Here is a 12,607-nt window from a genome sequence, read left to right as displayed (position 1 = left end):
TGAAACCTTTAATAGCTCAAGTGTTGGTCATTTTGAAGGAACAGTCTCACACATTTAATGTGCCATTTTGACCTAAAAAGGTCAAACTTAAAAAAAAAAAAGAAGCAAATTCAGCAGAAAATTCCAGTTCAGAAGAGTCAGCTACTTGAAGGTGACTAAGTTTATTTGGGTGTGAATGTTGGGAGTGCATTACGGAAAGTGACTTTCTTCATTTCACTCCATGATGCAATGAACTACTCATACAAGCCCAAGCATAGCAACTTGCAAAAGCAATATGAGTAAAAATGCCAACTTTTTTTTTTGCTAATGTTATATTCACTAAAATTATATTTTTATGCTGTTTTGATGCAACAAGAACAACAACACATTTCTCCTCACTCCAAATAGGAGTTTTTACAAACAAACAAAAAAATATATATATTTTTTTTTGACAAAAATATTACTAAATAACATATCTATAAATGTTCAGTACAGTTTATTTCTTGCTATGCCATTACAAACATGAAACTATGTCGATTTCATGCAAAGAAAGCTTGATAACGTTTAGATTTGTACAAAGTACAACATACAACTATAAAATGTAGATGAGCAAATGTACATGAACACATTTCTTGTTGCAGCAACTGTGCTTGCAAATAAATACATTCAGAGTTTTGAGTCCCTCTTGTTCTTCAGTACATGCAATTACTGCTTATGTGAACATTCACACCCGCACAATGTCAATAAAACAGTAGTCTACTAAAATTTACATCCCAACTGTTTGCTAAGCGTCACACAAAGCAGGTGGTAGAGAAGGATTAGGCAGTAAGCGGCACATTCAAGTTAATACTTGAATGTGCCGCCTTCGTCTTATTAAATCTTAATTTGCTGTTTCTGGAGCTTGCACTTTTGGGACAAAGCTCAAGTCTATCAACGCAACCTAAAAATGCAACCTGTCACTTCATAGATGCTCCACAATCTGCTCCGGAAGCACCATATGTACAGTTCGGCGTGTGATGACGTCAGCTTCTTCTTGGACTTTTTTGGCGTCTGAGATCCGTCCTTATATTTTTTATCGTTAGTAGTTTTAAACATAGTGAAAACTTGTGCCATTTGGCATGTAATCATGGCAGAAAATACATCCTCATTCTTCTTAAATATTTTTAATTAAGCTTCTTATTCTCATTCTTAACGGATTCCAAAAAACTTCGGAGGTGCATACCGCCACCTATCGTCCATGCGTGTGTGACCTTGTAGACTGTACCTACCATATTCGTTTTAATTTTGTATTATGCAAAAATGAGAATAATGCGATGTTATGGTGACGTCAGAGAATGATGTAATTCTACCATATTAAAATATCCAGTAAAGATAAGCAGAAATTTTACTGGCAATTAATCTTCTAAACTTTGAAAATCAGAGGAACAGATGATCACATACTTATTCACCCTACTTTATAAAAGTTGCATCACACACTTGGATTCTTACAGCCATTTATTGCCCATGGATTTTCCACACTTTTGTCCAGACAACAAAAAGTTTGACAACTAAAAAATAATTTCAAAATTTAGAATGTAGTCCATAGAAAAGGTTCAAAGATATGGCAACAAGTTCTGGCACTACAAAGGAAATCATTAAAAAAACCACAAAAAAAAACAACGCCCCATCATTACATCACTTTGAACCAGAAGGAATACAGATGGTTTCACAGTTAATGTCAGTACACCCAGGGAATGACCATCTCTGATCTTAACTCTTCATGCTAGTCTTAGAAATTTACAATTTTGACAACTTAACACATGAAAACAATTAAACGTGCATTCAAATAAGTTCGTCTCCACCTAATGTTTATCCTAGAATCTTTACTACAGTGCAAATATAGACTGCCGAGATGAATTTCGGAACAACCTTTGGAAATGAACTCGACGACCTTTGTAACAGTGCAATCTTGTGAACTACAGCGACGTGTGGCTGCTGTCTTGGTAATTTTATGGGGTATAGAGTGTGCTGGTGAGAATTTTTGGCCATTGGTTACTAGTTTGACTCTGAAGAACTTGATTGCATGCTCAGGAGGCAACTCATCCATTTCATTTAAGCGTGTTGTACCAGGAGGACATCTGGAAGTGGAGGGACTTTAGCCCTCAAAGACTGGAGTTTAGTAGCCCTCCTGCTCCAAAGGTCATAGAGCGTACTAGGGGGAGCAGAAGCGTCCAGCGAAGAGAATGGTCTTGGTGATTCTATTTCGAATGAAGAAGAGGAATGGGTGGTCTGCAGTGAAGAAGGAAACGCTATCTGCCACCAAATTACCCGTGGCAGCAGCAGCTTCAGTTCCTTCCTCGTTCACTTCTACAAAAGCCTTGTGTGAAACTTGTGACAAAAAGAGCCCTTTGTTGCTTGACATTCCTGCCACAGATAAGAGAAGAGACATTCCAGGATTACAGACCACAGCTTTAGGAATATATCTAACCAAAAGTATATATTAGTATTCAAAACAAAAGAGCTGCTTTTATCACAGAGTGTGCTTCCGCGAAGGAATACTACAAATAAATTGAACAATTTGTGTGACTTGTCCAGATTTGAGGTCCAAATATTTATGACCTTTCCTTTTTCCAATTGAGGTTCTAAAGCAATATGTTTACAGCGTTTTACGGCTGCTCACCTTCATCGTTTAGCCCACTTACAGCCAGTGAGGCTCATGGGAGGAACGTCAGTCTAAAGCAAGCTATAAAAACAGAACATGTGTTCACATACTTGACGGACCTGTTAGCTACTACTTCCACTAGCAACAATGCATGACGGGTCTATGGCAGAAAGCGCTCAGCAGCTGTGTTTCCTATAACCATAAAATTGTGCTAATTGAAATTAGGAGAATTAAAGGAAACATACCAATTTTGTAAACTCAAGTTTTTTGATAAAAAGTTTTTGCGATATTATTAATTTGTTTTTTTTTTTATTGCGTGAAAATAGATGTATTGTGCAAAATTGCAATGGAAACACCTTTTTTACCTCACGAGTCAAGTGAATAACAATCGGATGTTACTACTGCCGAAAACCACAAAGAAGACAACAGGAAGAAGTAGGAAGATAATGTTTTTTGTTTGTTTGTTTTTTGGACATTGTGGTGCTGGCACCAGAGCTCTCACAGCAGCACACCGCTCATAAAAGTTGTGTCATTGGAAAGTGTTGAATCAATAGCTCCTCTGTAAAATCGCTGACTATAATTGATCCAAAACACAATTTAAACTCTAGTAGAATGGCTTACTAACTACAAAATCAGACATTGCATTGATGGGAGGAGGGTGTGGGGTCTGACTTACAATAGCATAATCAGCAATGACAATTTTAAAGAAAAATTACCAAAAAGGTTATATGTAGCTTAAATTTCAGGCTGATATTTTATGTCACCAACAAGTCTATTTTGAAAGCAATAGTCTTGATCATGATTTGACAGCGTAAAAGCCTAGTTATGGACCCAACTCCACCCATGATCCACTTAACTACATCTGAAACATCTCAGTCTCCTTCCACATGTCTCACCAGAGAAGTCACACTTTGTCTCGTCAAAAGCGTCCACCATGCCCATGCTGCTCAGGACTTTGTTCAGGTCATACTTCTCCTCCAGCTTGAATCGAGGCAGCTTCACGACAATCTCCCCTCTTTCCATCTCGTGTGGATGAGTCCACTCCATGAATGTCTCAGCTGTCAGGAGGTCCTCCAGCTGATCAGGTGATAAAGCGATCATTATATGTGTCAGTGGTGAGGTTTCATCAGTCTGTGAGGCAGAGAGAGCCCTACCTTCTTCAGACCTGTTTCGTTATCTTCTATCTGTCTTGGTAAAAAGATGAGCATGCTCAGCACCTTCCCTTCATAGGGAATCTCCAGAATCTGTCCAATAAAAGATGCACGACCATTACAGAGAAGTACAGGCTCTCAAATATGCTTGAATCATAGTAAGTCGCCTCATAAAGTTTGGTTATTTTCCCACTGAGCAAGTTCTGTCAGGCGATTTGAGTTATACTGCTGCTTTACATGTAACCCGCCTCAAAACCCATTCCAAACTGAAGCAGATGATGAAAGATGCTAAATTCTCTGCCTCGCTTCACACGTCATTTCAGCTTCTACTTGTGAGCTCCAAGGTCAATAATACCTCACAACTGGCTTCATCAATGGAGGCATGGTGGAAGTGGCTTTTAAGTTCCATCATCTGCACGGGTTTGGTGTCTTTCTGTAGACAAACACAGGAACAGCTCATTAACCGAAAAAAAGAACAATACCTTTCAGGATGAGTTAAGTTAGATCAATAATTGGGCAAAAATACAGTGTTTTTTTTCTAATATGACTGTGGTTGCTCTTTGTTTGGGCGATGACGATACTATAGAGACCACAATAATAGGACTATGGAGACCAGGGTACTTTCTTGAAGGTGATTAATATCTAGAGGTTACATTTTGTGCTGGTCTTCGATGCATAACAAGCTGAAGGGGCCATTTAGCAGACGAATGTGAGCACCTCACCTAGCATAACCAGCTGATGGCCTTTTACCAACTGTTTCAATCCTATCACCAGACCTTTGGAGTTCTGTCTTGAGTACCTGGTAAAGAATGGGGTGGAGGTGTCAAATGATCACAGCCTTGTAGTTAGATCATTTCGGGGGATGAGGTTGATGGACAGAAACTCTAAGACTGAAGCTACTGGTACTTATCACTCAATGGATTTAGTTGGGGATGTTTAGACTTTTGTTCAGGATTCCTTCTTACCACCTCAAGTTTGTACATTTCACTGGGCGGACCAAGAAAACCCTGGAAGAACTGTATAGAGATCCTTTGTAGCCTGAGAACACAATGGAGTAATCCCTCCACATTGACGACACAGTTACTCATAGTAACTGTGTCGTTTCACGTCACAGTTACTATAAAAGCAAGATCATTATTTTGAACAGCAAGACCTACATATTGAGAAAATACTCTGTATTGGTGGCAATTGTTACCTTGTTGAGTCTAAACTGAACCTCACGGGTATTTGATCTCTGGAAGGGGGCACTCCATTTGCCTTTAAAGTAGATGGCATTAACCAGCACCATCTTGGTCATGTTGTTCACCATGCCCTTAACCACCATATTCTTGATTTTACCTGACGACAACATGAGCAGAACACGGATCAGATGAGAATCAGCACCGCAAACACAGCCTAATTAACAAAATCACAATTACACACTGTTCCACTAGATGGAGCTAATGATCTTTACAGTTCTTAATCATCACTGTGTTTTTATCTGTGGTGTTTATGAATATTGTACAGCACTTTTGGCGCAGTTAATACCTGTTTTTAAAGTACTTTATGAATAAATTGACATTGGGTTAGTTGGGGTCATGTGATGAACTGATGGTGTGTGTGACCCACCTTGTGTCTGTTCCTCCACCCAGTTGTTGATCTTGACCCTGGCTTCCTCACATTTGGTTCTGAAGTCCACAGCCTCCAGCTCTGAGTTGTAGTGAGTCTTTGCTTTGGTTAAAAACTCCTGGAAGAACAAACAGAAGAAACATTAATTCATCCTGAAAACAATTGCCTTTAATCACTAATTTACTTACTGATTTTGTAGGATGATTAATTGGTTTTAGTATAATTTTACTGATTTTCTAGTGTTACAGAATCTGTCCAAAAATTCTATTTGGTATGTTTCATACATGAAACAATTTAAACTGACCTTTGCATCCTGACACGTTTTTAAGTAAAGAAAAATGTACCTAAAGATTTCTGAAACCAAAAGAGGCTTTGTTTTCAGAAGTGCCTCAGTTCCTTGTACAATAGATTCCGCAAGTTGTCTTCCTTGATCCTGTTCCACTATATTCTAGACATGTTCTAAACATTGAGAGGTAGTGACTGAAGAAAGTACAATTAAATCAGTCATGTTTTAGGAAACCAGTTGAGATTATCTAAGCTATGTGACGACCAGACAATGTTTTTAAAATCTGTTCTTGTCTAATTTTGGTGAACCTGTGTTAATCATAGCTAATCACTGCATATTTTATCTAGACAGTGCTCCGTCATCTAGAAATATGGTTGAATCTTTAAAATCCTAACAGATCACCCGTTTCTGAACTACGTACACAAACTGCCTGTAAAACACAAACAAGAATGTAATGTTCAGTCACTCAAATCCCTTTTCTACTCTGATTCTCATTTTAAACAAAAGCAAGTCAGTTGAATGAGTGGAACTCTGCGCCACGGATGCCATGTCTGATTGAATGATGTGCTAAAAAGACTTGCTAGAGTTGTGCCCAATAAAGCACATATTTGGTGATGAAAATGTGTATTATTACTCTCTCACCTGCAGAAAGCTGTAGGACTTCTCTCCAAACAGTCTGTTGGCAACACTAAGAACAAATTTAGCTTCCGGATTGTTGAGCTCCCTAGTAAAAATAAAGTATACTTTAGTGTACTGAATTTTAACATACTTTTATTGATGTACTTAAAACTACTATTTTGGAACAACTTTTTCTGTGCTTAGTATATTTTAATAGTATTTAAATAGTACATTACATGCATAACTACACTACAGTACTTACATTGTTTTAGGCTACAATTACATGGAAAGATTAATTACACAAAATGTTCAAGGTAATTCAAATATTTAGTTTTATTACCGACATTTTAAAATTGTAAAATTTTACTCACAACTTTATGAACTTTACATAAATTATCAGTTTACATGTCAAAAATTAACACAATGAACATGAAAATTTAAGTGTGACAAAAAAACATGAAAGTTATTACTTTAAAGAACAAAAATTCTAATTACATTGTGCTTTCAATATATTACCATTTTGGTAACACTTTATTTGATGGGGTGTGCATAACTGACATAACACTGTCATAAACATAACATAAAACCTTTCATCCAACTTTTAAAGCAAATTCTCATTAAAATTGTCATTATTTACTGAATGACACTTCATGACACTGTTGGTACGTTCCTAACATGAGTGAGGATCAACGACAGAACATTCCCATTCACTGCACCTTACAGAAACCTACAAAAAAGAATAGAGCAGTTAAACAAAGAAAGCATTTGTATTTCAAAAAAAATAATACTTACAATTTTAAGACGTTGTGGACTCGCTGTGTATGTGACATAATCAGAACTGATGATGATTGGGACTTGATGCCTGGGGTGGAAAAACATTTCTGGGTGTCTTCTTTGCCTGTTTATGTTAGAAGTAGAAAAAAATAGTCAGCAATGTCATAGAATCAGTTGATGTTGGCATCAACTATGAAGCTGTTTTAAGTGTGGACTTAAGGAGACAAAAACTTTCCATCCATGATCTGAACACACTGATCCTTGCAAGGTGGTGAGGGGGGCTGGTGGTGCCCATCTCCAGCAGCCATCAGATGAGAGGCAGGGTTCACCCTGGACAGGTAACCAGTCCATCACAGGGCCCTGAAAGCCAACAACAAATAAAATGTATGAAAGAGAAATGTTATATTAACAAGGGGGAAAATTCTGTCCAGTTATCTTTAAATCAAATCAAATCATGTTTGTTAAGCACTTGGTGTTGGTAACACACCAGTGTTTGTTGTTGAAAATGTAGCTAGGTCCTCATAAAAAAAAAAGAAGTCCTTCCACCATGAAGACGATGTGGAGGTTCATCCTCAGAGCTGGTTGGTGATCTGGTGGAGTCAGAGCTTCTTCTGAGACAGAAAGTCTTTAGGTTTCCTAACACCTGATCTCTTTGGCTTCCTCTTTCATCTTCATTTGCTTAAGACTGCAAACATATGTTGAAGATAAAAACATTGATGAACAAGTTATAACAACAACCTCACAAAATCAAAGTCTCTGTCTTATGGAGCTTAATTAAAACCAGGCTAAGGTTATGAAGAAAAGTATAAGTCGCAACAAACAGAGCCTCCATGCAGTTATAACATGAAGCTGAATGATTGCTATAGTAATAATCATACAAGTCACAATAAAATTGATAAAATAATTATTTATGAAACCAACGTAAGTTATATATATTTACTGCACCGAAGATAATTAATAAGCAAACTTACCACCAGCTAGCAACACGTTAGCAGCCTTCGTCCTTCCGGGCTCCTTTTGTGACACATTTCATTTCCATCGGTTGTTGTCCAGTTGTGTTGTCGTCTAACTCGGACTAGGACGTCACCAGCTTGAATTTACCAAAATTAGTAACTACTGTCAAGGCCCTCTCTACTTTTAAGGCATTATGCGAGTAAAAATGGCGAATTTGAACAGCGTCTGTTATCTTCCCTGCGTTCAAGTTTTTTCTTCTCTTGATGGCGTTTTATTTTTTTAATGAAAGTGTGCAATACCGCCACCATCTGGTCTTGAGTATGAACTGGAGCTAATTCTGTTTATAGATCTTAAATCATATCTGAAAAGGATACACATAATGTAATGTTCCTAAACAACATTACATTATGAATATCATTTTTTTTATTCTTTGCAATTTTAACAAAAATAGTAAAATATTATTAAGGCACCTAAAAAGGCATACTTAAAAGTACATGAAAAGTACTTTATAGGTGCCTAAAAGAAATACTTCTGCATATGTATTAATTAGTTTTATTTTGTAATCAGGTTGCTGCGTGTTGCAGACTTCTGCCCAGGTCCCCCTTGAAAATGAGATCTGGATCTCAACGGGGTTCACCTGGTTAAATAAAAATGTTTTTAAAAAGGCATACTTTATTAGCCTAAAATTTACACTGAGATGTAATTTAAAACATAGTGAAATTAATAATTTAAAGTAGTGTTAAGTGAATTTAAAAAAAATCTATTTTGAGTGTATATTTTAAAATATACACAAAGTATACTTTAAATATATTTTAAATATACTTGTGCAAGTGTATATTTACACTTGGGCAAATATATATTTTGTTCATTTAAAGTATACTTTTATTTAATATATTTATTAAAAGTGTATTTTGGTTTAATTATGTTTCAGTGTGTCTAAAGTTCAAATTTTGAAATTGGTACGAATATACTTTTAGTATACTTCAGATATATAGTATTTATAGGTAGTACACGTAATACTGAGTATACTAAAAATGTACTTTCACAAATATAAGTATGTTTGAAATATACTAAAGTATACTTTTTTTCACCTGGGTTCACTCAGTATTTTGGCAAACAGAGTGTGGACATCATCCTCCCAGTGCTTAATGTTCAAGCACTGTGGAGACATAAGACAGGGGTGGTTACAAGAAGACACGTTGAAAAAAGTTAAGCGCATTGTAACATCGTCATAAGCTTTTGGGTTATACTAGCTAGCAAATGACTGAAAAAAAGAGCACTGTACAAGATGACATAGACCAGATATCAAAGTACAAGATCACCTCTGATATCTGAGTGGCTGTGTCTCCTCTGGCTCCCAGCATCACCATAGCTAGAGCTGAAGAAATGCTGAAAGGAGAGAAGAAGATGTTTGCAGTGTTGTTGTCCTCACTCAGCTTTCTGAGCAGAGCCAGAGAGAAGGTAGTGTTGGGCTTGGAGAGAGAGCTGGAGGAGGCCATAGTTTCTAAAGTAAACCAAGGATAAAACAGTCATTTTCAAGCTGCATGACTTTGTTCAGACTAGTATTCATTCCTCACTCTACGGTGAGTCTCTGCTGACATACTAGTTATCCTCACTTCCTAATACACTGAGTGTAAAATGAAACTTATCTGTGTGTGACCAGATAACATTCATGTAATAAATGTTTAGCCATTAAACAGAACAAGTTTTATATTCCCAAGAGAAGGAAAACTTAACTTACCAAAATATCCGTGTTGTCTTGACGTGATCAGGGCTGCTGTTTCTGTGGCAGAGAGAGAACGACTCCTTGCAGTGTCGTATTCAGGTGAGCACACTCAAGTCAGCACGTGCCCTGGAAGGGAACGTGTTTTCATTTTTGTGAGCGTTGTGATTGGTCCTTTTGGGTGAGGTAAGTAGAGGAAACTGGTTCTTGGAACTGCCAAACCTAAACTCCTCCAACTTTGAGTGTGTGTTTTTATCAGGTCCTATTTCATTTTTCAGGACAATCTTGTTTTAAAGCAGAGTATCATACTGTATATCTGCATAACTCTGCCCTGCGGCAATAGAGATTTTGGGGTGTGTCTAGGTAACCAGATGAGTGACTACGAACTACGACCTTTTAAAACTTTAGGTCATATTTATATTGAAGATTAACCTACTTATGAGTTCATCATTTACAACAGCTTGGCTAAGAATGTGTCGAGAGAAGAATTTATTCAAGTTTATAGATTGTCTTCAACTACAGTTTAATGTAGAACCACCTAGTTTAATTTGTCACCTAATTTCTGGCAGAACTTCCAGGACATATTTCTCTTTCTTACTTGTCCTGGCTCAAAGTGGTGGCACCTCCTCTTCGCACAAAGAACCGGAAAATGCTGAAATACCCGCTGAAAGATTCTTTACAACACAACAACGAGCCACATAACATGCAAACCAGCAGCAGAGAAATCCAAACCTAAAGACAGCAGAGCTGGTGAGATAGGCCCTGAAGTAAAGCAGAATGTTACCTCTTAATATAAATGCTCAGCCCCTTTAAAAACTGGTAAAGCTGAAGTTTATTTCATTAAGTATACTTGACTATCAGCTTAAGTATAACAAGTTCTACTATGTGCCATGTAGTAGTGTACGAGAAGGTGTGCTAAGTTAATGCCTTAATAAACAAATACTTTCATAAAATCAATGTTATGTTTACAAAAGTATACATTTAAGTATGAAACAAGTACACCAATCTATTAGTACTATTAATGTACTAAGTACATACCTGTAGTTTTCTTTTTGGTTTATTAAGAACCTTTACAGTATACCACAAATGCACTCTTATCTTTGTTACCAATTCTCCATTTATATACTTGTAGTCTATATTTTTGCTTATTTAGGTGTAGTTTAAGTGCAATTTTATTAATTACTGAAACTGAAATGCACTATGCATTTCTACTTTAATAGATTGCAACTTTAATGGCTTGTTATAATACAAGAAGAAGACTTGTACATTTGCTTTGCATATTACCTGTATTTGGTTGAACATGAGGCTTTTCTTCCCTTCTGCTTAGTTTAATCCACATCACCTTTGGTTATGGCTAGTTAGCTACATTCACACGCAAATATTTCTCAAGTAGCTTGAATGACTAAAATTTATTATGTGTTTGCTTGAGAGATAACTTAAGTAGACACAACCCATCATAAAAATGTCTTACACATCAAAATGATCAACATTCCAACTTTCCATTTAGAAAATATTTGTTTTTAAGGGACTTGATACTTAAAGATACTTCAGTGCAAGTTTATTTGTGAAGCACTATTAATAAAAAAATTGTAAATTATTCATGGGAAGAACAAAGAAACAGAAGTAAAGCAATAGATACACTAAAAAGACAAACAATCATATAAAAGTATAAAAACATGTAACATCACATTAAAGTAAACAGCTAACAGAATTTAAACACCTGAGGTACGACTGAAATGAAGGACCTCTGTAGGTAAGCATCAGAAAACTTTTTTTTAGTCCTAATTTAATGGACAAAAAGACAAATAAGAAATGAATTGGATGAACAGCTTGTACTTCTGTCTACCTCCTCAGGTTAACAATATCAGTTCACCTGAGCCAAGTTGTAAATCTGGGCTACTTCAATATCTTTTGTGGCTTAAGCTTTTCGAAACGTTGCTTTTTGGTAGAATCAGAGCTTCTGAAAGTTTCTAATTCTGGAAAGTTGTGTTGATTCAGTCATCTTGCTATAAAAACAGTGCATAAAACTTCATAAGGCCGCTTGATCCTCACGGCATTTATTCAGTGTAATCGATCAATCTTGTTAGTAATCTAGTTTGGAGATCAACTCTGACCTAATAAGTCATGAAAAAAAAAATTGACAACACTGCAGCTGATGCAACCTTTCATGATGCAGTCATTGCTCTAAAAGAGAGAGCGCGCTAAGGGGAGCAGAAGCGTCCAGCGAAGAGAATAGTCTTGGTGGGGTCATGGCGGATGAAGAAGAGGAAGGGGTGGTCTGCAGTGAAGCTAATCGGAATATTAACTCGAGGAAGGAATGAACGGAGACAACGGAAAAACATCTGAGTAGAGGCGGCAGCTTCTGTTCCCTTCTCGTTCACCTCCACGAAAGCCTTGTGGGAGACGTTGGACAGAAAGAGGTCCTTGTTTCCAGACATACCTGTCACAAGATATTTGAAATCATCCCAATGCTGTATTTTACATGTCAAAACTTCAATCAGACCAGCTTGTAACCACTGACAGTCTTAGTGTTTACTTTCAGCACCACCAGTCCAGATATTTTTTTTAAACGATGAATTGTAATTGTTTGGTCTCAGCCTCCAACACCCTGAGTTTGAATTCAAAGGTAAACAAATAGTGTCAAGCAGGCACGTGCAGAAGGGGGGGAGGGGTAGGGGATCTTGAGCACCTGCCCCTTTTGCTCCTTGCCCCCAAGTGCCATCCATCCATCCATCCATCCATCCATTTTCTTTTGCTTATCCGGGGTGCGGTCGTGGGGGCAGCAGCTTCAGAAGGGAGGCCCAGACATCCCTCTCCCCAGCCACTTCTTCCAGCTCCTCCGGAGGAATCCCAAGGTGTTCCCAGGCCAGCCG

The 12,607-nt window shown here is 37.3% G+C and overlaps 2 protein-coding genes across 2 annotated transcripts in view; both read right to left on the bottom strand.

Annotated features, from left to right (window-relative positions):
- Positions 1-1,460: 1,460 nt before the first annotated feature.
- Positions 1,461-9,836, bottom strand: LOC103482267 (leukocyte elastase inhibitor-like). Its single transcript, XM_008438317.2, has 10 exons — positions 9,753-9,836; positions 9,334-9,515; positions 9,103-9,170; positions 6,308-6,389; positions 5,380-5,497; positions 4,967-5,109; positions 4,127-4,204; positions 3,775-3,864; positions 3,517-3,697; positions 1,461-2,382 (listed from the first exon to the last, which is right to left on the bottom strand). The coding sequence occupies exons 2-10, from the start codon at positions 9,508-9,510 to the stop codon at positions 2,171-2,173; spliced, it is 1,149 nt and encodes a 382-aa protein (XP_008436539.1). The 5' UTR covers positions 9,511-9,515; positions 9,753-9,836; the 3' UTR covers positions 1,461-2,170.
- A 1,938-nt stretch (positions 9,837-11,774) lies between these two features.
- Positions 11,775-12,607, bottom strand: part of LOC103482326 (leukocyte elastase inhibitor A-like) — a gene marked incomplete at its 5' end in the record, with an annotated part of 3,815 nt that continues 2,982 nt past the window's right edge. The window contains one exon of the mRNA XM_008438422.1: positions 11,775-12,174. Coding sequence (XP_008436644.1) covers positions 11,936-12,174 — 239 coding nt within the window. The remainder of the gene's footprint in view (positions 12,175-12,607) is intronic.

Source organism: Poecilia reticulata, linkage group LG20 (assembly GCF_000633615.1).
Source record: "Poecilia reticulata strain Guanapo linkage group LG20, Guppy_female_1.0+MT, whole genome shotgun sequence".
NCBI lineage: Eukaryota > Metazoa > Chordata > Actinopteri > Cyprinodontiformes > Poeciliidae > Poecilia > Poecilia reticulata.
The sequence above is the reverse complement of the archived record's forward strand: the minus strand, read 5'-3'. Positions and strand labels throughout refer to the sequence as shown.